Source organism: Pygocentrus nattereri, chromosome 5, assembly GCF_015220715.1.
Source record: "Pygocentrus nattereri isolate fPygNat1 chromosome 5, fPygNat1.pri, whole genome shotgun sequence".
In the NCBI taxonomy this organism is placed as follows: Eukaryota; Metazoa; Chordata; class Actinopteri; order Characiformes; family Serrasalmidae; genus Pygocentrus; species Pygocentrus nattereri.
The window spans coordinates 18,697,261-18,724,261 of NC_051215.1; the positions used below are offsets into that span (position 1 = coordinate 18,697,261).

At 38.5% G+C, this 27,001-nt stretch overlaps 1 protein-coding gene and 1 long non-coding RNA gene across 5 annotated transcripts; both read left to right on the forward strand.

The window, feature by feature from the left end:
• Positions 1 to 222: 222 nt before the first annotated feature.
• Positions 223 to 6,878, forward strand: LOC108411627. 4 transcript variants are annotated; one of them, XR_001856584.2, is made up of 4 exons: positions 223 to 3,423; positions 3,797 to 3,943; positions 4,373 to 4,493; positions 5,461 to 6,878. It is a non-coding gene; the product is annotated as an uncharacterized LOC108411627 (long non-coding RNA). The 4 variants fall into 4 exon arrangements; XR_001856582.2 differs by having other exon boundaries at positions 4,373 to 4,464; positions 5,461 to 6,877; XR_001856583.2 differs by lacking the exon at positions 4,373 to 4,493 and having other exon boundaries at positions 5,461 to 6,875.
• Positions 6,879 to 6,984: 106 nt separating this feature from the next.
• lgi2b (leucine-rich repeat LGI family, member 2b) lies at positions 6,985 to 26,730 on the forward strand. The gene is made up of 8 exons (XM_017683282.2): positions 6,985 to 11,978; positions 12,292 to 12,363; positions 13,216 to 13,287; positions 22,089 to 22,160; positions 24,185 to 24,256; positions 24,464 to 24,633; positions 24,938 to 25,102; positions 25,788 to 26,730. The coding sequence occupies exons 1-8, from the start codon at positions 11,803 to 11,805 to the stop codon at positions 26,603 to 26,605; spliced, it is 1,617 nt and encodes a 538-aa protein (XP_017538771.1). The 5' UTR covers positions 6,985 to 11,802; the 3' UTR covers positions 26,606 to 26,730.
• Positions 26,731 to 27,001: the final 271 nt, after the last annotated feature.

Below are 27,001 nucleotides of genomic sequence, written 5' to 3' on the forward strand. Positions count from 1 at the left end.
CACACAGACAAGTTAGACATTGTTTCGGACCTTTGCTTGAGGAAAATGTCTCTAACTGGACCTTTATTGAATTCGACTTAAACCAGCACAAACAGCAGCAAATGAGCTATCATCTCTGACTTTACATCGACAAGGTAGGAGTGTCTAACAGCATGGACGGGTGAGTATGTTTAAAAACTCCAGCAGCACTGCTGTCTGATCCACTTGTACCAGCACAACACACACTAACACACCGCCATGTCAGTGTTACTGCAGTGCTGAGAATGATCCACCACCTAAATGGTACCTGCTCTGTGAGGGTCCGTGGGGTTCCTGACAACTGAAGAACAGGGTAAAAGGGGGCTAACAAGTACACTGTTAAAAGTGGGACTAGGGTTAATTAATATTTACTAAATAATGAATTTACCAATACATAATAAAGAATATATGTAGTTCAAAATCATTTTTTATTAAGTTTATTCATTGTATTTTATACAATTTTACTTTAATAAAATTAGCTGTGACACATTGAGTAGAATTTACTTATTTTGTCTGTAACGGCAAGGATACAGAAAGTCGATAGATTTTACTCATTAGGAGGTCTTTGTTTTCAATTAGCTTACACTTCCGCCCAACCAGTTTTCACCTCATGGACTACAGACACTCCATTTTTTTAGGAGCTGCTGTCCTCCAACTTTTTCAAGGTAAGACCTTTTTTAAATATTGTTGGGGAATTAACAGGCAGCTGGTACAACAACTTACCAATAGTTTAACTTTGCCCTGCTGTAAGTCAAAGAATTTAGTTTCATAGTAACTGATTTGTAGTTTTTATAGCTACACATTTACAGCATGCCCATTAACTCTAAAACTTTATATAAGGAAAGCAAGGATTTTATATATGAGTCTGTTCGATAGACTTATCTTGTATAACTTATCTTGTAACGGACTATGGATAGCCATATACTGTACAGCTGTCATTACCTGTTCATACTAAGGTGATTTAGGATGATGTATTACATTTTTGTCTGTAGCATTGACTGGCTTTCTAAATACATGAGTACAATATAGCGGCTACATAACAGTTGTCCTTTTAGCAAATTGTTAGCAATGGCTTCGAGGTAGCTTAGCAAGCTACATAGGCTTCTTTCCTTGGTACTATCAAGTTCAAACCGCATGTTAAAGTTTCTTTTTTTTAACATAAATATTGAAAAAAATTGACATGGTGTGCACAGAGAGAGCCTGCTTGATGTGAGCTGCAGAAGTGCTAAACAGCACTCAACATAATAGTCTTACTTCTGTTTAATTCTTTTTTCATATCTCGCTCTGGCTTTTTGTCCTTTGATTATTTTATTGGAGTGTTTAAGTGGCATTGTACACTACAATAGCATTCCAACCTTGTTTAATAGTGCTGCAATGTGGTAATGGTCATAAAATGTTTTTGTGAACACTTTTGTGCCTGATTCAGCTGTTTATGGTTATTGGGTCTCATTTAGCCGTTTCTAGGGTTGTGGTTTTGTACTTTGCTAACTAAAGTGTGTCTGATTTAGCTTTTCAAAATTCAGAGATTTCTACTTGCATGGCAATGTATGGAAAAATGAATTTGAACTAATATGAATTAATCTTCAGTGTGTAATTTCCAAATAATTGTGCAGAGCGCTTTTTTTCATGATTTTGCAGCAGTTTTGACACTCATGGTCATTTTAATTGTTATTATACAAATGTGTACATTTTAAAACTATTAAGATATAATTAATTAAATTATAAGTATTAAGTAAAAATACTTGTACATCAAATTGGCAAATAAATAATTGTATTTCATTGTTTGAATTAATGAATTAATCATTCTGTTTTTAACATTCAGATTATTTGAGTTGCAGGTTTCTGGTTGTATTATATATTCTCACAGTTAGATTTTTTTCATTAATATAAGATGGGTTGTGAATGTAATGGTAAGCACAGTGCCACCTAAATCAAATACACAGTAGTAGCATGAGCACCATTTGATACAACTCGCAACATAGAAAACCCAGTTTCAGCTCCTGTCACCTTGGTGGTTGGACTTCATTTAATTCCAATTAACTGGGATTCTGCGAACATGAGTTTTAATTAAGAACCTTCTTTAAATGTAAGTATGCGCAATGTAAAATGTAATCATTCAAGCAGGAAACAAATGCATTATAAAATGTAATATGATACAGACAAATATTTTTATAAAATCATGTTTATTTAAATTGCATTCAGCATTTAGAGACAAATGTGATTTGAGATTTAATTTGAAATAATTTTTAAAAATGTATTAGTAATTGTAATAAAACACACTTTATTATTCTGATGGAATAATTGCAGTCTCTTCCTCAGATTATGCATTGTATGTCTGATTTGTATCTGTTGGCTTCTGGTTGTGATGCTTTTGAACTTGTGTATATTTAGAGATGGAGGCAAAACTCAGAGTAATAATTGATGATCGAATTGAAAAACTGGTTCTTCTATCGGGAATCCCGCACACTGTGGAGGAGCTGCAAGCTGTTGTAAATGAGGCCTTTGGAATATCTTATGACTTCAGTCTTCAATATCTGGACTCAGAATTTGAAGACTACTTTACCCTCAATAAATGTGATCAAATTAAACACAAAGATACTGTAAAGGTTGTTCACACTGCCCCGATTCTGACTTGTATTCAGTTGATGAAAGTTTGGGCAGTACCTCTGGTCAACTCTCAACTGACTGTGACTCTGCATCTTGTGCAGAGTCGATTGCGTCAAATGCAGAGCCATCTGGTGAGTCCTCTTCCTCCCAGGACACCATTATTCTTTCTAGGCGAAGTTCCACAGAACGATGTCAACCATGGCCAAAGCAGTTCGCCATTCCACACTTGCATATGAAACTGAGATGTACCTTGAAAGAGCCAAGGAAGGTTACAAGAATGGAAAACTTCTAACTACTTCAAAGGTCAAGGTGGACATTCTGGAGAAATTGGCTGAAACTGTATATTCATATACAGCCTGTCCATCAAGTGCATCAGTGATGTTGCTGAGGCACTCATTGAGAAATATCCTTGTCTCAAGGAACCTGGCTCCTTCTCTGGTTACTATGGCTTGCAACAAAGCATCAAGTAGAAGATGGTCAATTATTGCACCAAACTTCAAGGCTTTGGTGTTCCTGAGGTGATATACAATGCAGTAAAGCACAAGAGGCTTGCTGAAACTGAACCCTGAAAAGCAGAGGTAAACTACCTGCCCCCTTACCCAGCAGGAAAGGATAAAGAAAGTCAAGAACACGAAAGGATTGAGTTGCTCACTGACGTAAAGAAAAGGGACAATGACAAACTGATAAAAGAAAAAATGGCCAAAACATTTGCGCACAGAAGACACGAAATCATCAACCAGACACCCGGCATAGAGGACATTTAAAGCCAGATGGCCTGCTCTGTTTAAGGCATCTCATGTGAGTTGCAGTGTTACTTAGACTTGCAAGTTGTTATAATATATTCCCTGTCCATGTCTAATGACTGCACTAGTGTGTTTTTCAACGTTTAATCATTTAGTATGTATCCTTATTTTACATGATTATGTAGTTCATAGGAAAAATGATTTCAGGCAGTACAGGCATTGAAGTTTTGTCATTACTATAGAAAATCAGTATATTGACAAGCTGTACAATCAAATAATGCAACCCAGACTGTAAGACAATGAGCAAATATTGATAATCTGTACAATGACCAGTATTTTTTGTCTTGTTGTTAAAAGTATTCTAAGAACATTATTGATGATTGGTTCTATTGGAGGCTCTAATGCTATTTTCATTGTTTGTCCTTTAGCTCCAGGATGAGTTTCATAGAATCACAACAGTGCACCTTGAATCAAAGTTCATGTCCAAGTTGGATGAATATACTCCTAAGCTTCTGGTACTCTTCCATTCCAACGGAGGAGCCCTAGGGTGGAGGCTGCAAGTTATCCTACTAAAGGTATCCTTCAATTACTTCTTAGTTTGCTAATATCTTATTACAGGGATTTTATGATCAAACTGCAGTAATGTAATTTGCTTATTAGTTAAATCTTCAACAATGATTTTATTCATTTGTCATTATCTCTGCAAAATGTGTATGAAATTAAATAGTTTATGCAAAAATTTGTTAACGTGGGACATCTGGTAAGCTTGTCAGAGTTTATTAAAGTGTTTTGAAGCTGTATTTGGGTAATTTGTGTATACATATGCCTTCTGCGTGAGGGACACCAGCCAGTTGGGTGTGTATGTGGGTCCTTTTGAGCTTGAAGCTACAACAGAGAAAAAGTTTTTTTGTCTTTGCAAAACTAATATTGATCATACAGTATTGTATTGTAAAATAACAACACTGGCATGTGATAATGAAGAATAAGGATTACTGTCATTTCAGGCTCCTAGCCATCCTTGCATTAACATGACCAGAGAAGTTGTCTTCGGTGCTTGATGGTGTACCTCGGGGAATCGACAGATCAGCTCTTAAGAGTATGAGAAGTTGAAGTACATCATATGATGTAAATAAAAAGAGAAAAGTCATGTCTTTGTCTCTTTTCTTAGCTCACCTTGTATGTCTTGGGAAGGTCAACACCAATTAGCCACAACATAAAATTCTTGTTTCTACATTCATTGTCCATGTACCATATAGGAGCACTGTGTAGTTGTACACTTACAGACTGCAGTACATCTGTTTCTCTGTGTTCTTTATTACCCTGTCCTTCAGTGGTCAAGACCCCCACAGGACCACCGCAGAGCAGGTGTTATGTGAGGGGTGGATCACTGCAGTCACACTGACAAGGTGGATATGTGTAGTGCATGTTGCGCTGGTATGTGTGGATCAGACAGCCATACTGCTGGAGTTGTTAAAGACTGTCCACTTACTGTCCACTCTATTAGACACTCCTGCTGGTGTTGCTGCTCCACCTTGTAGATGTAACATCAGAGACGATAGCTCATCTGCTGCAACACAGTTTGTGTTCCTCATCCTTCATCAGTGCCCACAGGATGCAGTGCTGAGAATGATCAACCACCCACATAATGCCTGCTCTGTGGTGGTCCTGTGGGGGTCCTGACTATTGAAGAACGGGGTAATAAAGTATACAGAGAAACAGATGTACAACAGTCTGTAGTGTAGCACAAAGTGCTCCTATATGGTCATGATAAAATGGACAGAAGGTTAGATACAAGGAGGGGCTTAACCTTCAGCTTAACACAAGACATGCATTACTAAAAGAGGCAGCTATGACTGAGCATTTTAGGGCAGAATTAATTCGTAAATTACTCTTGAACTAAACAGTTCTAAATTTGTAATGGACATGCGTGCCATTATTAAGACTATCTCCAAACTCAGAAATGAGCAACTTTAAGCCTGTGGATGTTTTGTAGATAAAACAATTTATTTTCTTGTCCAAAGGCTTTTGAGTTGAAGGAATGATCAGTTAGGACCTTCTCCTTTGGCTGTATGCAATATTCTTGCTGTTTCAGGATGCTGATGGAGAGTGTGTCACAGGACCTTGCAGTACAAAAGATGAAAATCTACAAAATCAAGACACAAACATCAGACCGTACTGCAGACTTTGGTGTTGTGGTAGAAGGTGTGAAAGTTTTGACTGATCTGGTAACTTTGCAAGAGCTTGCTCCATGCTTGTTGGATTTGCATATGCAGTGGATCTTGCTTATCCCAAGGAGCTCAGGTACACATTCGAAGTCTTTCAAAACTCCTCCTTGAAGTGGATTGTTTACGGCTTTCTCCAAAAGTGAATAGCCTCAAAAATAAGCTACTGGCTTAAGACAAGGGACTCGTATAAAGTGAAAAATTGTGACTCTCAAAACTTTTACATTGTTAAATTTTAAAGCTTTGTTAAATGCACAAGTTTAATTGTTCCGTTTAATTAATTGCTTAATCACATGTTTCTTGTGGTCCAATAACCGTACTAATTTGAGGGAAGAGGCTTACTGTTTTTGATTTTATATTGGTACAGACAACTGTTCATATGCATTTGTGATGGCATTGTGTAAACAAGTCTCTCTCCAAAAGTGAATAGCCTCAAGAATAATCTAATGGCTTAAGAAAAGGGACTCTTGTAGAGTGAAAGGAAATTGTGTGTCTCAACTTTTACATTATGACCTGTAAAGCTTTGTTAAATGCAAGCTTCATTGTTCAATTTACCAACTTATTTGGTTAATCTCACATGTTTCTTGCAGTCCAATTAATCATACTTATTTGAAGGAAGCCTTTGTTTTTTTTAATTTAATATTGGTACAGACAGCTGTTTGTATACATTGTGATTGCATTGTGTAAACCAGGGATACAAATTCTTAATTTAATTTAAAAAAAGAAGAAAGGTAAATGGTGTGATTTTGTTTCCTTTTATTGGTGTGGCTCTGCAGATTTCAATCAGTGATTTATAATTAGAGTTTTCATATTTGTAAGAAATAAAAATGCTTTGCACTAACAAAATATTGTTGTATTTTTGCCCCAACAGGATAAGACAGGATAAGAAAATTTGCAAACATAAACAATAAAAAAAATCTTCTGGGCCTATTTTAACCAGAAGTGATGTGGAGAGACCATATATCACCATACAGTTGTGATAAATCTGTATTTGTCCTTTTTTAACGTTCCAAGTGAACCTTTATCAACATTAAGGACAGACAGATTGCCAGTCTGTTATATTTCTGTTGTATACCTACAGTTTATATGCATGGTAATCGGTTAATATAATTAAAGTAAGCCATGGCACCAACAAGACATAATATATAGTAGATTAAAAATATGAATAGGTCTGAAGTTCTAAAACTTTAAAGTTGTACACATGAATAGGATTTGCAGTGTATTTGTGTCTAAATACACAACAGCAGGTCAAAATGATTTTATACATTTTATTTAATTTAGTAAATCCAAATAATTTTTACCCAGGCATTTATTATAATAATAATAATAATAATAATAATAATAATAATAATAATAATAAATTTAAAAGCGCCTTTCTCGACACTCAAGGACACTGTACAAAATGTAGGGTTATATTTAAAAAAAAAAAAAAAATCAACAGTGAGAGTAGGCTAATTTGAACAGGTTAGTTTTAAGACTGGATTTGAAAAGAGGAGAAGAGTCAATGATACGGATGTCAGGTGGGAGGGAGTTCCAGAGTTTGGGAGCAGAGCGGCTGAAAGCTCTGCACCCCGTGGTACTCAGACGAGCAGAAGGTACAGAGAGATGAATGGAAGAGGAGGATCTGAGCGAGCGGGTAGAAGTTGCAATTTGGAGAAGATTTGACAGATAAGGGGGGGCAAGATTATGTATGGCCTTAAATGTGTAGAGGAGAATTTTGTATTCGATCCTATATTTATCAGGGAGCCAGTGGAGCTGTTGAAGGACAGGTGTAATGTGATGGAATGAAGGAGTTTTAGTGATATGGGCAGCTGTATTCTGAACCAGCTGAAGCTTATGGAGGGATTTATGAGGAAGGCCAAAGAGAAGAGAATTACAGTAGTCAATGCGGGATGTAACAAGACTATGAACTAGAATAGAAGCAGTATGGGGGGTGAGGGAAGGGCGTAGACATTTGATGTTACGCAGATGGAAATACGCAGACCAGGTTATATTACTAATGTGAGAGCGGAAAGATAAACAGTTATCTAAGATGACACCCAAGCTCTTAACCTGAAGTGAGGGGGAGACTGATGTACTGCCAATTTGGATAGAGAAAATATCCACTTTCGATAATGTGGATTTGGAACCACAAAGCAAAATTTAAGTTTTATCACTTAAGTTTTAGGAAATTAGAGGTGAATCAGGATTTTATTTCAGCTAAACAGTTGGAAAGGGAAGAGGGCGGGAACAAAGTACTTAGTTTACTAGATAGATAGAGCTGGGTGTCATCTGCATAGCAGTGGAAATGGATGTCGAAAGAGCGAAAAATGTTGCCAAGGGGCAGAAGGTAAATGATGAAAAGAAGGGGCCCCAAGACAGAACCCTGGGGTACGCCAGAAGAAACAGGGGAAGACTGAGACCTGAAAGATTTGAGTTGAATGAGCTGAGTGCAGCCTGAGAGATAGGAATGAAACCAGTCGAGTGCGATATGATTAATGCCAATGGAAGATAGTCTGTTAAGGAGGATAGTATGAGAAAGTGTTGAAGTCTGTGCTCAGATGTAGAAGAATGAGAATGGAAAATAAACCAGAATCAGCTGCCATGAGAAGGTCATTAGTGATCTTAAGAAGAGCAGTTTCTGTGCTATGGAGGGGGCGAAAACCAGACTAGAATTGTTCATAGAGACAATTTTGGGATAGGTTGGAATGAATTTGAGTAGCAATAACTTTTTCAAGTATTTTGGAAATGAAAGGGAGGTTAGAAATCGGGCGAAGGCTATTAAAGTCGTTGGGGTCTGAGCCAGGTTTTTTCAGAATAGGAGTGATAGCAGCCATTTTGAAGGGCGTAGGAACAATTCCACTAGTGAGTGAGGAATGAATAATGGCAGTTATGAGGGGGAGCAGAGAGGAAAGACCATATTTAACTAAGACTGTAGGGAAAGGATCAAGCTGACATGTAGAAGGTTTTGATTTGCTAATGAGATCAGAAATGACATGCATCTGGAAGCTGAAAACAGGAGAGAGACTGACTATGTGAAAGGGGTACAGAGAAGGAGAGAGGCTGTGGATCAGGACAGATGTTCTGGTGGATTTTATAAATTTTCTCACTAAAAAACTACATTAAAGCATTGCAAGTATCAGTTGAGTAAAAGTGGGAAGGTAGGAAGGATTTGGGTTGGAAGAGTTTGTTGACTAGATAGAACAGTGTTTTGGTGTTCCCTTCACTAGAGTTAATTAGACCAGAGTAATAGGAGGATTTAGTTTGAACAATTACATCCTTATACTGCAATATGTGTTTTATGCATTTCTTTGTGCATGGTAAGACCAGATTTTCTATAGAGTCGCTCGAGCTGACGAGCTTAGTAGTTTAGGGGTATACCGGGGGCAGAATGAGTGAAGGAAACAGAGCGAGTTTTCACAGGAGCAAGAGAGTTGAGAATATAGGTTAAACTATTGTTATAGTGGTCAACAAGCTCATCAAGCGAAGATGAGCTGTGCAGGTTCAGAATATTGTCCAGGCTGGAGGTGAGGACATCCTTATCAATGTCTTTGATGTTCCTAAATGAGATGAGACGTGATGGCTTGGTTATGGAGAGACCTAGTGTAATGTTAAATGAGAGGAGGAAATGATCAGTAACATTAACTTCATCAGCTGCACAATTAGACGGAGTGAGACCGGAACAACAAAGTCCAGTGTATGTCCTTTTATGTGGGTAGGAAAATTGATGAATTGATTAAATCCAAAATTCTCCAGGCAGGATGAGAAGTCTTTGGTGAGAAGGAGATTACTGCAGTCCATGTGGATATTGAAATCCCCCAGCAATATTACATTAGGCAAAATCACTTAGAAAGTCATTATGTGGCTTAGAAGGACAGTAAACTGTAGCGATAATGGTAGGAGAGGGTCCAGGCACTTCACATGCTAAACATTCCAGAGAACTGAGAGCAGGCACAGATACAGGGAGGACTTTCCAATTCTCGCGGTGAAGTACCGCGACCTACTCCACGGGGTTGACAAACGTAAACAAACCCAGGAGGAGCAGAGTAATTGAGTTGTGAGAAGTCATTAGGTTGTTGTCAGGTTTCAGTTAGACAGAGAAAGTCAAACTTGCGCTCAGTGAGGAGATCTTGAATGAGATGTCCCTTGTTCGTGATCAATATCAATTTCACACAGATCATTAGTAAATTAATTTTCTCCAGATATTGAGTAAATGTAAATTAATTTTGTTCAAATTCTTATTAAATTTATTTTCCTTAATGAATTTGTTTAATAAATATTTGAGTTATATTGACTCATAAATCGGCATGCTCTTACTAAATCCAACACATCTTAAACTGTTGCTTTTATGCAGTGTATGCAGAGAAACAGATGGACTACAGTCTGTAATTATAGAACTATAAAGTGCACCTATATAGTAAGTGGAGCTCATAAAATGGCCAATGAGCATAGAAACAAGGAGTGTCCATGTTGTGCCTGATCGGTGTGTGTATGAACTATAAACAAGAATAAAACAAGGCTGATCACTACAGACCAGCATTTTAAACAGCAGTGTTGGAAGGCAGACTGAGTAGTAGAACCACACTTGAGTAATCATTGTATATTAATACATGGATGTGTTTTGAGTGGGTTTAGAGATGTTTTTGGACATGTATTAGTGGAGATGGGAAATGGGTGACAAACTTTATTTTTGCTGAACTATTTCTACACTAAACCGTACGTTGAAGTTTTGTTTTAATAAATCACATTCCAGTTGGAAAGAACCCCTGTTTGGAATGTTGCTTTTCTTGTTTTACACCTTTTGTGTGTAAGTTATATTCAATTTTTCATATAAGGAATATAGATGGAAATAAAAGCGAGATGTTGCCTCAAAAGTGGTGTTTGTCACAACTATAATTCACAATTTGAAACACAAAATAGGTTTTACATAATCTTAACTTTAAAACTAATGTCAAGACGTCCTTTTAACTTAAATAAGTTATAGCTAATAATTGGGATATGTCAACCAAAGTCATCAGTATCTTGCAGAGATACTGCAGAGAGGAATCCAAAGTAAAACTAGACATAAGGTCATGAGTTGAAACAAATGGTAGTTCTAATCTGATTTTACTTGAAACTTTAAGGCAGCTTTTGAACTTTAATTCAAGATTTTTTTTTTTAAGTGTAGTACCCTGTGATCGCTGTAAAATTTTGGCCGAAGTCCCATAAACCTGGCCTAGCGACGCCCCTGATGGTCTTGTTTTCTAGCTTGTTCTGTTAAATACACCTAAACAAACAAAATGCTTCAGAACACAGCGTCTGTGTTTCAGAAAACGGCGTCTTTCAGCCTTCCAGAGTCGCAGTCGGCCCTGCTCCTGTTTTCAAGTGTTGTTGTACATAATAAAATATGGTGTTTATTTTTTTCATTTTGCAAAAGAATGTGTATCAATGAAGAGTATGCTAAAAACAGTACGGCCTTTATTGTGAGAATATTTATGACTGATGGGCCTTTTTATTATTATTTCGAGATACATGGTAACGAAAATGGATTAACATGAAAGCATGTTTATTACGGATTATAAATGAATCACCTCATTACATACAGATCTATTTCTATGCAACATTTAGCTATTTTTTCTGAATATTATCAAAATAATGTAATATTGATTAAAATTAAACGTATTGTAGTATGGATTACTTTTGCTTGCTTGTCCTCGTTGTAGGAGGTTGTGACAGCGTCGTGGCAATGTAGTCAGATGGCGTCACAACTTTCTGAGATTTCAGCGTTGTGACAACTAAAGAGCACTGAGCAGCCAAGGTTGTGAACACCAAAAACAATAGATTGTCACAACGTATGTTTGCTGGGCGATTTTAAGAAGTTCTTACTAAGCAAACATTGTGACAACCTATTATCACTTCAGGTACACGAAAATATATATCACACCAAAACGGTTAGTCTTTCAATTAACAAACCTTTGTTTTGGTGTGATATCATTCAGCAAAAAAATGTGTGTATACTTTAATGTCAGTAAATTCAGTGCATCACCTTTTTATAGTGTATCTAAATCGGACTGATCTGATTTTGTGATACAGCCTAGGCGTTTCGTCTAGGCTCTGAAGTCTCAAATGACTGCAATGGTCCTGCTGAGGTCAGTCAGTCCTCTGCGCAAAGCTTCAACACTTCTGTTGGAGGAAGGGGAGGAGGAAGATCCGCTGGATCATCCTCATAAAGACACAGCAGCCCTTTGAACGACATGTCTCCAGTCAGATTTTTCATCTTATTAACTTTTCTAATTTCGTATCACGTTCGATCATCGCGAGGTAAACGGATCTTCAAATGTCCTTCAGGCTGCACTTGTACAACTGATTCCATTATCTGCGTTGGATCATCTTTCATCCCCAGGACCATTCCAAGTGACGTCAACTCTCTGTGAGTGTCTCCTTTGGTACATCAGTGTGCACCGAAAAACTGATGCTTTGAATTTGTGATTTGCTTATGTCAGTCAGTTGCAAATCAGCTCATCTGTTCTTAGCTACTACTTTTGGCATAAAGACGTTTGTCATGTTCACCTATCTGACACAGTGTAGCGATGTTTTAATTGCTCGACGTTGGCGGCGACTCAATGATGAGTAAGCACTTCACTTTCGAGGCATAGCTTTACACGTCAACATCTATACACATTTAGTGTAAGAATCATGTGGGTACTTAATGAGGCCTAATGAAAGATTGTTTGTTTCTCCAGGAGTATTATCAATGGCAGTTTCCCAGAAATAAAGCAGGCAATGTTCTCCCTCATGCCATCGCTGCAGTTACTGTAAGTGAGCATTACAGCACGTTTTCCTCTTGGACAGATTACAGACAGGACAGTGCTGGTCTTCACTGCTGCTGTATGCAGCGTACATTGTTTTTTAAACTTAAAAGGAGATTTCACCACGTTTTTGAAACGTTCTGTGTAATTAAATGGTCATTTAGAATGATTTGATGTCAAATGATTGAGAAGGGAAGCATCAGCTCAGATTTATTTACAGTGGTGCTGATAAGAACCAGGGGTCACAATGTCTACAACACAAAAAATGAACTGTTTTATTTATTACTCAAAATGACTAGTGAACCCACATGTGTTATCTGAGCTTTTATGTAATGTTGGTAATGGTAAAATATATTCAATTCTGGAAAAAAAAAATCATTGAGGACATCCTGCGTGTACCTCTCCATCATGTATGAATTTGAAAAATTAAAAAAAAATACACTTTAGGACAATCTTATCTCAAAAATATGTTTCAGGATTAATGCAGGGTATTCATAACCATTTTATGAAATAAATTTCTATGAGGGACTTTTTAGTTGTCTGATTCCTATCACTGCCACTGTGAACAATTCTGACTCTTTAGAATGAAACATTTGACATCAAACCACTCTGAATTACTTTGTTTACATCTTCACAATTTAATTATGCAGAAATTTTAAAGTCACTTTAGTAGGAAGACCAACATGCACAACAAATTCAATATTATTATACTATATTACATCACAGTTTATAAATGTATGCTGACAAAGAAGAAGCTGATTGGCAACATATGAAAGCTGATCAGCAAAAAGAACTGTAATGTCTGGATTTTTTTTTTTCACAAATATCTGACTAAAGCAATGTTTTGTCATTTTCCAGACTCCTTAATGCAAATTCTCTCGACAGCATAAGGGAAGATGCATTCTCAGGCCTTCCTCACCTTGAGTATTTGTAAGTGTGTGGTGACATGCCCTTCAATTATTTAAGATAAACAAATCTGTTTTATTGTTATGAATGCTAACTCACAAGCATGGCCAGTCTAAATGTATGGAAATATGTGTAGTATATCACTGAGTCCAGTGCAAACATTTACAATTAACCTTGAGACCTACAAATAAAATGTCCACTAAGTACTTGTTTGTTATTTCAGCTGTCCGTTGAGCTGAATATATGTAGTACAATAAATTAGCCTAAAGCAGCCATGAAAATTATGTAAAACTTTATTTTGGCAAGTCATAAGCAGATTTTTATGCTTTGTAAAGTTACTTGTTCTTATCCTGGTTAGAAGAATACAGTCTGCATTCTCAGAAATAAGGTACTAAATTGTCAGTGGGGTGGTACCCTCAAAGGGTACATTTTCAGTACTTGTTGACTACACACACACGGTCTCATCTCAAGCCTTTTTATAGTTCTGTTTTAAAATATTAGGATACGAATAGGTACTTTTCCCTGAGAAAACAGTTTGATGGAAGTTACATCGTTTGTACCTTGATGAATGAAATTCACCTGGACAGTACCTTTATTTCTTATAGTGTGCCTTCTCAGTGCACACCAGTCATCGCATGGATTTGACCTGATATAATTTAATGAAGGATTAACTAAACAAATTAGGCCATTGATGGTAATGGTTAATACAAGATTTAGAAGTGGTGTTTTTTGAACAGAAGTCCTTACAGCCTAAATAGATCACAGTTCAAAACTGGACATCAGGTAAAGTGGGACAAATGAGATGCATACACGATGATTGTTAGTTGTAGGGAGCCAATCAATTATTACACAGGTGCTAGTCAATAAGCATTTGTTTTTATTAGCCTGATGCCATTGGCCGTTGTTACTGTTCAAAATCTGGCTGATTGAATGGACTGACAAAAACGCTTTTCTTGTAAAGAAGGCTGCATAAAGAGGAGAAATCAAAAAGAAACTTTATGCTGTGTTAGGTAAAATATATTTTTTATATGGATATTGTATTGAAAAATGTGTTATGTTGAATAATGTTGCCAACCAAAAGGACTGAAGGAAAAGACAGCAGGGAATAAGGAAAGTAAGGAGAGGATTGAAACTCAATCAGGTTGGTGATAACAGAATGAAAGCAGGAATGGAAGTACACTATGTACAAAAGTATTGGGACACACTTTTTAATCATTGAATTTGTGTGTTACCTTCAGTCACATTGCCACAGGTGTATAGTATCAAGCACCTTGCCGTGTAGTCTGCCTTTACAAACATTTGTGAAAGAATGAGTCATTCTAAAGAGCTCACTGAATTTGAATGTTGTATTACAATAAAGGATGCCACCATTGCAGCAACTCAGTTCATGAAATGTCTTCTCTCCTAGATATTCCACGATCAACTGTGTTATTGAGAAGTGGGAGAATTTAGGAACCACAGCAACTCACAAAGTAGCAGTTACAGAGCAGGGTCTCTGAGTGCTGAGGCGTATAGTGCATTAAAGTTACAATTAAAGTCTTGCAATTTAAGGTTCTCCATCGCATACATTGGAGTAGGGTTAGGTTGTCTTCCTTCTATTGTGGTGTTAACAGTGGCTGTCTCAGATGCACTATAAATACAGTGGACTTATGTCATATGTTTTGGCTATGCCCTAAACTATAAGCCTTTTGGGCTGCTGTGTTTGATGCTCTTTCAAAAATCTGTGGCTTGATAGTTCAGTCGTGTGCTGAAATACCTGTATTTGGAGTCACAGATCATATCATTAACCTTACCTTTAGACAACGGAAGATAATCGTTTTCGTGTCATTGGTAGCATGTAGGCAGATTCTTCTAAACTGGAAGTCATCCATACCTCCTAAGGCAGCGCAATGGCTGCAAGATCTCATGCTGTACTTACACCTGGAGAAGATTAAATACAGTCAGTTAACAGTGGGTCAGTTAAAAAAAAGGTGGGTCAGTAAAAAAAAATGTATTACACTTGGAACCCTTGTTAACTTATTTTTCTGATATGCAATACTTCCTCCAGAATAAGATGAAGATGCACCACTGTTCCTGATGGTTGGGTTCACGCACCTGCCCTGTCCAAAACTGCACAATTATATAAGACTACCGTGGTACTCGGATGTGATCATTTTTCTAACTTTCAGTAATATTAGCACCATTTTTTTTTTTTTTTTGGTTTTGGACCACCTTTTGGTTTACCTATACATTCACATGACTGCTAAGGGTGTTGCATTTTATTGATTATATCTCGTTTTTTGTTCTATGTTTATCTTATTTAAAAGCAACTGTTGTGGGGGGAGGGTTTAAAGTGATAATATAAAGATGAAATAAAATTAGATTGTTTTTTGTGATTTTGTACCAGATTTGTCTGCCAATAAAATAAATACATATATAAAGTGTCAACGCTCTGCTCATTCAGTAACTGCAGAGTTGCAAACCTCCTCTGGCATTCACATCAGTATATAAACTCCTTACTGGGAACTTCATGGCATGGGTTATCATGACTGAGCAGCTGTATGCAAGCATCAGATGTAGTGGTGTAAAGCACGCTGCCACTGGACTCTGGGGCTGTGGAAATGTATTCCAGGGAGTGATGAATCGTGTTTTTTTTTTTTCTGTCAGTCTGATGGACGAGTCTGGGTTTGGCAAATGCCAGGCGAACGTAACCTGCCTAATTGCATTGTGGCAACTGTAAAGTTTGTTGGAGGAGCAATAATGTTTTGGGTTCGTTTTTCTGGGGTTGGCCTAGGCTCATTAGTTTCAGTCAAGGGAAATCATGATGTTTCAGCACACTAAGACGTTTTAGACAACTTTATGCTTCCAAGTTTGTGGAAACAGTTTGAGGAAGGCCCTTCATTTTCTGTTCCAGCACTACTGTGTGCCAGTGCACAAAGCAAGGTCCATAAAGTCATGGTTGGGCAGGTTTGGGGGGTTCTCCTCTGGATGACTGGGCAAAAATTTCCACAGACACGTCTATGGATTTAGATTGAGATGTCATAAAACGTCCTGTTGGTGTAATGTGTAGGTGTCTCAATACTTTTGCCCATATAGTGTATACAGAGAGCAAACAATCAGGGGGGAAACTTCAGCTTTGGTTCCTTGCAAGGGCTTGGGATGTGCCAAAGTTTGCCCTTCAAATGTGAATGAAGGGACATGTAAATGGTTCTGGGCATTCATCTGGATGGAAAAAAAAAATTATTCATTTATTTTCTAAGCCACTCTCCTGGGTTGCGGGAGGGGGGAGGGGGCGGGGGGATGTGCTGTAAGCTATCCAAGTGGTAAATTAGGCAGAAGGCAGGAATCACACTGGACAGGCTTCCAGTCCATTGCAGGGCACACACACACACATATCCAGGGGCAATTTAGTATCGCTAAATCACATGACTTCATGTCTTTGGACTGTAAAAGAAAACCCATGCAGACATGGGGAGAACATGAAAACTCCACACAGAAATGATCCTGTTCGCCCGGCTGGGGAATCAAACACATTTACCGTGCCTTGCAACAGTATTCACCCCCCCTTGGCATTTTACATGCTTTGCTAACTCACAACCAGGAATTAAAATGGATTATTTGAGGGTTTGCATCATTTCATTTACAGAACATGCCTGCAACTTTAAACGTGTGATTTTTTTTTTTTTTTTTATATTGTGAAGCAAATAACAAATAAAAAGACAAAATAACAGAAAACTTCAGTGTGCATAACTATTCGCCCCCTAAAGTCAATACTTTGTAGAGCCTTTTGCAGCAATTGCAGCTGCAAGTTGCTTTGGATGAGTCTCTATAAGCTTGCCATGTCTTGCCACTGGGGGTTTTTTCAAGGCGAAACTGCTCCAGCTCCTTCAAGTTAGATGGTTTCTGCTGGTGAACAGCAGTCTTCAAGTCTGACCACAGATTCCCATTGGATGATAATATATATAGAAATATGGATTATGGTCTGGGATTTGACTAGGCCATTCTAATGCATTTTACACGTTTCCCCTTAAACCACTCGAGTGTTGCTTTAGCAGTATGCTTTGGGTCATTGTCCTGTTGAAAGGTAAACCTCCATCCCAGTCGCAAATCACTGACAGACCAAAACAGGCTTTGTTCCAGAATATCCCTGTATTTAGCACCATCCATCTTCCTCTCGACTTAGACCAGTTTCCCAGTCCCTGCTGCTGAAAAACATCCCCACAGCATGGTGCTGCCACCACCATGTTTCACGAATGGTGTTCTTGGAGTGATGAGATGTGTTGGTTTTGCGCCAGACATAGTGTTTTCCTTGGTGGCCAAAAAGTTAAATTTTGGTCTCATCTGACCAGAGCACCTTCCTCCATACATTTGGGGAGTCTCCCACATGCCTTTTGGCAAACTCAAAATGAGCCATCCTATGTTTGTCTTAAAGCAAAGGCTTTTTTTTCTGGCCACTCTTCCATAAAGCCCAGCTCTATGGAGTGTCCGGCTTATTGTGGTTGTATGGACAGATATTCCAGTCTCTGCTTGGCAACTCTGCAGCTCCTTCAGGGTTACCTTTGCTCTCTGTGCAGCCTCTCTGATTAATGCCCTCCTTACCCAGTCTGAGAGTTTTGGTGGGCAGCCCTCTCTTGGCAGGTTTGTTGTGATATGTTCTTTCCATAATGGATTTGGTGGTGCTTTGGGGGATCATCAGAGATTTGGATATTTTTTATAACCAAATCCTGACATGTACTTCTCAACAACTTTGTCCCTGACTAGTTTGGAGATTTCCTTGGTCTTCATGATGTTGTTTGGTTAGTGGTGCCTCTTGCTTAATGGTGTTGCAGCCTCTGGGGCCTTTCAGGAAAGGTGTGTATATACAGACAGATCATGTGACATTTAGATTGCACACAGGTGGACTTCATTTCACTAAGCATGTGACTTCTGAAGGTAATCGGTTGCACCAGAACTTTTTAGGGGCTTCATAACAAAGAGGGTGAATACATATGCACATGCCAATTTTCAATTTTTCATTTCCAAAGATTTTTTTAAATATATATATATTTTTCTCATTTCACTTCACCAACTTAGACGACTTTGTGCAGATGCATCACATACAATTCAGATTAAAAAACATCTAAATACAAGTTGCAATGTAACAAAAGTAAAAAGCCAAGGAAGGTGAACACTTTCACAAGTCACTGTATATTTAGAATGCTCGTAACAACAAATGCACTCATGTAAAGAAGCATGTACACTACATGAAAAACATTGATTTTTTTCAGCAGATTTGAAGATACAGACACAGAGTCTTAATTTAAACAGTGCAGATAAAGGTGATACAATTTTACAAGTCACACTTATTAAGTGTCAAAATTAAATCTGGTGTACCCGATTAAGTGCTTATTATTAGAGCATCATAAAAGAACATGGAAGAACTTGTCTTATTTAAACCTCGGATATCTGGTCTAGTTTGTTCTCTTGGAGTGGGTGGTATTATCATGCGTAGATCAAAAGAGCTTTCTGAGGTCTTCAGAAAGAAAGTTTTAGGTAGTTTTAGTTTTAGTAAGGATACTCTCCATGGTGCATCTGTAGAAGTTGGTGAGGGTGTGTGGAGGCAGTTCAAGCTTCTTGAGTCTTGTGTTGGTGTGGAGAGACCAGGTGAGGTCGTCACTTCGGCACTGTAGTATAGTGACCAACCCTCTGACAGTGCTAACCTTGCCATAGGCGGTTTTTTCTTCATCAGTGAAGAGGCCTAGGATGATAGCGTCATCAACAAACTTGGAGATGCTGTTAGATGTGTGTTTGGTTACATAGTCATGTGTTTTCAGGGAGTACAGGAGGGGGCTGAGCACACATCCCTGGGGAGCCCCTGTGCTCAGAGTCTGTGTGGAAAAGAAGCTGTTCCATACTTTCACCACATGGGGTCTGCTCGTCAGGAAGTCTAGTAACCAGATGCAGAGATGACAGTTCAAGCACAAATCTAGCTTAGAAATGAGTTTGTCAGGGATAAATGTGTTGAATGCTGATATGTAATTTATAAACAACATTCTCACATCTTTCTGTCCAAGTGTGGGAGGGCAGTGTGTATTGGTGCAGTGGCGTCATCTTTAGATACACCAAATGGCAAAAGTATTCACTCGTCTGTCTTCACACGCATGTGAAATTCCATTCTTAATCCATAGGGTTTAATATGATGCCCACCCTTGGCAGCTGTAACAGCTTAATCTCTTCTGGGAAGGCTTTCCACAAGGTTTAGGAGTGCGTTTATGGGAAGCGCATTTGTGAGGTCAGACACTGATGTTGGACAAGAAGGTCTGGCTCGCAGTCTCCACTCGAACTCATCCTAAAGGTGTTCTATGGGGTGAGGTCAGGACTCTGTGCAGGCCAGTCAAGTTCTTCCACGCCAAACTCATTCATCCATGTCTTTATGAACCTCGCTTTGTGCACTGGTGTGCATTCATGTTGGAACAGGAACGGGCCATCCCCAAATGAAATTGTCCAAAATCTCTTAGTCTGCTGAAGCCTTATGAGTTCCTTTCATTGGAACTAAGGGGCTGAGCCCAACTCCTGAAAAATAACCCCACACCATAATCCCGCCTCCACCAAACCATATACTTGGCACAGTAAAGTCAGACAAGTACCGTTCTTCTGGCAACCACCAAACCGAGACTCGTCCATTGAATTGCCAGACGGAGAAGCATGATTCATCACTCCAGAGAACATGAATGCTCTAGAGTTCACTGCTCTGTAGTCCAGTTTCGGCGCTTTACGCTACTGCATTCAATGCTTTGCATTGTGCTTGGTAATGTAAGGCTTGGATGCAGCTGCTCGGTCATGAAAACCCATTCCATGAAGCTCTCTATGCACTGTTCTTGAGCTTATCTGAAGACCACATGAAGTTTAGAGGTTTGTAGCGATTGACTCTGCAGAAAGTTGCCGACCTCTGCGCACTATGTGCCTCAGCATCGGCTGACCTCGCTCTGTGATTTTATGTGGCGTACCTCTTTGTGGCTGAGTTGTTGTCGTTTCCAATTACTTCCATTTTGTTATAATACCACTGACAGTTGACTGTAGAATGTTTAGTAGGGAGGAAATTTCACAACTGGACTTGCACACAGTACCATGCTGGAATTCACTGAGCTCCTGAGAGCAACCCATTCTTTCACAAATCTTTGTCTGCATGCCTAGGTGTTTGGCTTTATACACCTGTAGCCATAGAATTGATTGGAACACCTGAATTCAATGATTTGGAAATATGTTTTACCAGCTGCTCACTTCATAACTTCAAGTACTTCATAAATGTTGATGTCAGTGCAACAGGGTGGTAGTCATTCAGACAGGTGACTGGAACAATTGCGGTTTCCTTAAAGTGTGTGGGAATTACTGACAGTCTTTAGGGAGAGGTTAAAATGTCAGTAAAAACCTCAGCCAGCTGGTTGGCGCATGCTCTAAGTACACAAATGTAAATACCGTTAGGACCTGGTGCCTTGAACATACATGCAAATTCATCAAGGAATGTTTCAAAAGGAGGAAATTGAGAGTTTTGATGTAGCCCAGTCATAGCCCAGATCTTAATATCACTGAATTGCCATGGGAGATTTGAAACAGGCTGTACATACAAGAAACCCCTCAAACATTGCACAGTTAAAGAAATTCTGCAAAGAGAAATGGGCAAAATTTTTCACCAATTAAATGTCAGAAAATGGTAGACCTTAGAAAGCACAAAGTTACTGCAGAAGGGGGCAATACTAGTTACTGAAGCTAGGGATGTACTTACTTTCTCAACAAACAAAAATGACATGTCAGTTAATTTTTTAAAGTTTTTTATCTATTATACAATGTTTACCTTTACATACTGTTTAACTGCACTTAAGTCTTAAAATGACTGTAGCATTTATAGTTGTCCCCTTTGCACCTAGCAAAATTTCTTTACTTTTACATAGTTTACCATACACTGATCAAGCATAACATTATGTCCACCTCCTTGTCCATGTTCATTGTCCATGTTCATTGTCCATTTTATCAGCTCCACTTACTATATAGCGCACTTTGAGGTTCTACAATTACAGACTGTAGTCCATCTGTTTCTCTGCATACTTTATTAGCCCCCTTTTATCCTGTTCTTCAGTGGTCAAAACCCCCACAGGACCACCACAGTGCAGGCATTATTTGAGTGGTGGATCATTCTCAGCATTACGGTGACACTGACATGATGGTGTGCTAGTGTGTTTTGTGCTGGTATGAGTGGTTTAGACACAGCAGTGGTGCTGGAGTTTTTACACACCTCAGTGTCACTGCTGGACTGAGAATAGTCCAGTTACCAAAAATGCTGTCCTGTGGGCAGCATCCTGTGACCACCAATGAAGGACTAGAGGATGATTAACTCATACTGTACAGCAAGAGATGAGCTGTCGTATCTGGCTTTACATCTACAGGGTGGACAAACAACGTAGGGGCATCTAATAGAGTGAACAGTGAGCGGACACAGTGTTCAAAAACCCCAGCAGCACTGCTGTGTCTGATACACTTGTACAAACACAGTATACTCTAACACACGACCACCACGTCAGTACCATTGCAGTGCTGAGATTGACCCACCATCAAAATAATACCTGTTTTGTGCTGGTCCAGTGGGGGTCCTGATCACTGAAGAACAGGGTGAAAGGGGCCTAACAAAGCATGCAGAGCAACAGATGGAAAACAGTCTGTAATTGTAGAACTACAAAGTGCACCTATATAGTAAGTGGAGCTGATAAAATGGACAATGAATATAAAATCATAATGAAGTCATAATGTTATGGCTTATCAGTGTATATACTAGTTTCTCTAATATTTGCTGACCTAATATTTTATACTCTCAGGTTTATTGAGGGGAACAAGATAGAAGAGATTAACAAATATGCCTTCAGAGGACTCCGTGATGTTACACATTTGTAAGTTACACTTTTGTAAGTTACAAGATTCACGCTGCTAGAAAAAAATCAACTTGCATTGTATTTTTAAAAGGAAATCATTGGCCAAACAGCGTTTTTAGAAAGGCTTGACGATCTCTGTCAATTTTAAAGAAATAGATAGGTTGTGAAAAAAATAAAAACAATTTAAACATCTGACTTCTTGTCACCAGCACAAACAGCTGCCAAAATGCAGGGCTACATATGCTAAAGGGTTATAAACCATTTGAAATACAGTAGCGGCAAAACATGGCATGTTCTTCAAATGCTGAAGCTACAAAGCATCTGTAACAAGACTGATGCAAGTTAATAAAATACAATATTTGTAAAATTTATAATATTTGTATATTACTTACTTACATAAGTAAATAATATACAAATACATAAAAAAGTATGCTGGTGACAAGTATGCTCATGCAGAAATACCGGTGGAGATTCATAGCATTCCTAGCTGTTTTGGTGATTTTGTTTTGATTAATCATATTGGTCTTTTGTGTTTAAAATTATTATAATATGCTGTAATAGAAATCACCAGGTAAGATCATTAGTCACTGCTTAGCAGCTCTGTAGCAGTAAGATTTTTGCCATATCAGTAAACCTGCAAAGACTTCAATATTGGCCAGTAATATATGTTAGTCGATATATAAATTGACACCTACACTCTTAAAAAAGATGTTTCCTTAAGGGCTCTTTAGTAAAGAAAATGGTTCTGTGTAGAACCATTAACACTCAAAGAGCCCTTTGCATGATTAAATGGTTCTTTGCAACATGAAAGCATTCTTCAGATTGATGGACAATGTGCTGTAGATCGATCTATACAGAACATTTATTTTAAATTTATTTTTTTTATTTTTTATTTTTAAAGGTTTCTATATAAAACTGTAGCATGCCAAATGCCACCTTGGGCACAAGAAGATAGTGGAGGTAGGGTTAAAGTTTGCAGCTGCCATGTTAACTTTATTATCAAACAAACAAAAACTCCAAATAGAAACTTTGGGAGCTTTTCAGCTCCTCGGTTGTTCTGCTGCTTCTCATCCTTCTCCTCCTGTCCTTTCCCTCTCTGTTCTTTTTAAAGAGGGGTCTGCGGTGAAAAGTTTACTCATGTAAAAGTACTACCATTTAATACTAATCATTTATTTTACACCAGTTCTTAAGTATAAGCTACTTAGGGCTATGTGCTCTGCGCCTGACCCTGGATAGCCCCTTCCTCCCATAACCCATTTTAGGCTGGGGCTTCCTCAGAATGGGGATGGGAGGATAAAAAGGGGAAAAAGGGAGTGCTCTTGCACCAGGGAGGGGAGGGGAGGGGGAGGAAGGCTCTGTTCCTCTTGGGGCTGGGACTGGAGGTGTGGGGGTGAGAGGAGGGCTCCTGCCCCTGTGCATGCCAAGCGTTGCTGCTCCAACAGCAGGATCCTGACCATCCAACATTTTGCCACATTTTGTCAGCATCACAAGAGAGGCACCCCACAGCATGAAGTGTAGTCTAACTGCCTCACTGAGGAACAGGAGGCCGCCCCCAGGAGATGTTTCATTCTCGCTTAGGGTTTGGGCCCCACCTTTCTGCTGGCTCTCGAAACTGTCATCGGGGCCTGGGGGATAGGCGCATGGCACAAGAACCAAAAAGGGTTCTTCTGTCGTTACAATCTCGAGATTGTTACAGTAGAAGAACTCTTTTTTTGCGCTATATAATACTCTTTTCAAAAAACGTCCTATGTAGAACCATCTACAGCACATTCTCCATCAATTTGAAGAACCCTTTTACCATGCAAAGAACGCTTTAATCATGCAAAGCCTTCTTTGAGTGATAAAGGTTCTACTTTTTTTAACAAAGAACCCTTGAAGAATCCTCTTTTTTAAGTGTGTACCTCACATTGGTATTGCTTACATTTACCTTGTTGAGCCCACACATACAGTTACAATGTCATTTGAATTGTGAAAGCTAATTATGTTCTATATCTTTGTCTTGACGAGCAATTTTATCCTTTTTGTCTCTTGCCTTTTTGCAGGTCCTTGGCAAACAACAACATGAAAAAAATTCCCAAAGGCCTGTTTTCTGATTTGCACTCTTTGATTGAACTGTGAGTACTTTGCCTGCTCCTGTACAAATGACATGGCCATGCATTAAAGGCCAGGTTGAGATTAAAAGCTAATTTCTTCTTCTGTAAGTGAATTACTTGCAAATGTTGATAAAAGATAATTTTACCATTGTCACTGTTATCAAAGCTGTACTTCAGTTGTCATGTTGGTTTCAATTAATTTTGTAATTTTTTTGTGTTCAATACTAGAGATTTACGAGGGAACCTGTTTCAGTGTGACTGCCAGGCCATGTGGCTAATGCTGTGGCTGAAAAGGTCGAATGCCACAGTCTCAGATGTCTATTGTGCTGGACCAGTGGACATGAAAGGTGTTCTGCTGAAGGACGTCCCTGCAAAACACACTGAGTGTGTCTCTACTGGTAAGTAGATCTATAAGTAGGAAATACTCTTCAAAGCATCTAGTCAGAGCAATGAATCCACCCATATACCTCACAATATGTAATAAGTCAATACTTCTACCACAGTTCAAATTTTGGATGTGTTGGAGTGTTGTTGGCTGGATGGAACCAAATTCCAGCAGCAGGACTCCAACATCTGGTAAAAAAGCTTTCATAGAAGAGTAGATGCTGTATTTCAACAGAAAAGGGACAAAGAAATATGGAAAGTGCAGGTATCAGGATATTTCTGGTTATTTAGTTTGTTGGTACTTTGTTTATTGCACAGATTTTATTCCTCATCAAACCATCAACACCCAGTCCATGTCAGCAGACATCTTCACCTATAAAGAAGACATCTATGTTGCTATGGCAGTCCCAAACTCAGACAGCTGCATAATCATGGAGTGGGATCACATCGAAACCAAATTCAGGCCTTTTGATAACATTACAGGTTTGATATGAGTTTTTTCACAAATTGTTTAGTGTTACCATGCTAACAAAACCTTGTTGCTCTGATATGTACATTTTGTAGCAGAAGGAAAGTAGTGCACTACATTTGAATTTAAATACTGCCTCCTGAATCCCAACAATACAATTTTTTGGTGTGTTTTTTTGTGTGTTTTTATATATATATATATATATAACAATAGTCATTTTGGATATCCATACTCACCAAATAGTGCACTATTTGGCTATGAAATCCAAAAAAAGTTTCATAGCACACTATTTAGGGAGTATGGAGTATGGAGCCATTTCAAATTCAGCCTTGGCTTAATGCTACTCAAGGCAAATCTGACTGAAACATGGATATTTGAAACATGTAACATTTTTAGACTTTTATATTGCCACTTTACAGTGAATCTTGAATATTGTAAGTACTTTAACTGAAACCTGATATTAATGATGGAATTGTTTAGCATCTTTGCTATCTTTTAGCCTGTTAGCTGCTGACCAGCCTACTTGTGGTTAAGAAAATAAGCCATCTGCCTGTGAGTTTAAATGTTGCCAGTCAGATTTTAGGACTAAAACTATAAATTTTATAAAAACTCATTTATGAGGTTTTGATATGACAATAATGATATTTATCATAGAGCAGTTATTTAGTAATGGAACTGAATGCTCTGTTCTTGTTCCAGGACAATCCATCATTGGTTGCAGTTCTGTGCTGATCGGCGAGCAGGCATTGATTATTGTCACTCAACTCTTTGCTGATTCCCACATTTACAAATTTGATCAAGAGCAGAATAAGTTCACCAAGTTCCAAACAGTCGAAATGCTGAACGTCTCCAAGCCGAACAATATTGAAGTCTTTAAAATTGGGGATGAGTGGTTTTTCCTGATTGTTGATAGTTCCAAAGCAGGCATGTCCACTCTGTTCAAGTGGAATGACACTGGATTCTTCCCACACCAGTTCCTTCATGAGTGGATCCGTGACACTGATGTGGAATTTGTTGATTTGGACGGCAAGTCTATTCTTGTTCTTGTGAGTCGTTCCCAAGTCCCTGTCATCTACCACTGGAACAAAAGCACCCAGATGTTTGTCCACTTTAATGAGATACCAAACATGGATGACATGGTCAGTGTGAAGGCCTTTAGAATCAATAATGTCCTCTACTTGGCGCTGGCATGTTACATTGGAGATTCAAAAGTCCTGAAGTGGACAGGCAAGCATTTTGAGGAAGTGCAGGGCCTTCCCTCACGTGGGGCCATGGTCCTTCAGCCTTTTAGCTTCAAAAACCATAACTATCTAATTCTGAGCAGTGACTACTCCTTCTCTCAAATCTACAGGTGGGTCGAGGAGAAGCAGATTTTTGTCAAGTTCAGGGAAGTGTATGTTCAGTGGCCTCGTTCTTTTACGCCGCTGTCAACAGGTCAGCGTGATTTCTTTATTGCCACCAGCTTCAAGGGAAAAACAAAGGTTTTTGAACATGTTTTGGTTGATTACAGTCAATGAAACTGTAGTCTGAAGGTATGTGACATCAAACCACTGAATCAGTCTTTCCTCACTGAACATCAATATGTATGCATTTAACCCTGTCTTGGCCTAAATATTAATCAGTTCAATGTTATTTCAACAAACATGGTTGTCTGGCCTTTCATTTTCATTTTGCTTGGAAGAGTCATAACATGGTACATGTTTCTGATTTACAATTATGCAGATATTTTTTGCATTTCTACAGCATTTTTATTATACAAAAATACAGGCTGTTTCACATGAGTGTTTTGATTTCCCAAAAACAAATCTTCGCAAAAGCAGATCTTCAAAATAGCACGTTCAAAACAGTACTTTACCATTTAAGAAAACTACACTTTTGGTAAATCAAACCTTCGCTACAAGGTCAAACCAATC

Bases quoted from the DNA above. Each gene is read 5' to 3' on its own strand.
- lgi2b (XM_017683282.2), top strand. From the start codon at position 11,803: ATGTCTCCAGTCAGATTTTTCATCTTATTAACTTTTCTAATTTCGTAT. The intron at 11,979-12,291 runs GTGAGTGTCTCC...TTGTTTCTCCAG, and splicing joins CCAAGTGACGTCAACTCTCT to GAGTATTATCAATGGCAGTT. The intron at 12,364-13,215 runs GTAAGTGAGCAT...GTCATTTTCCAG, and splicing joins ATGCCATCGCTGCAGTTACT to ACTCCTTAATGCAAATTCTC.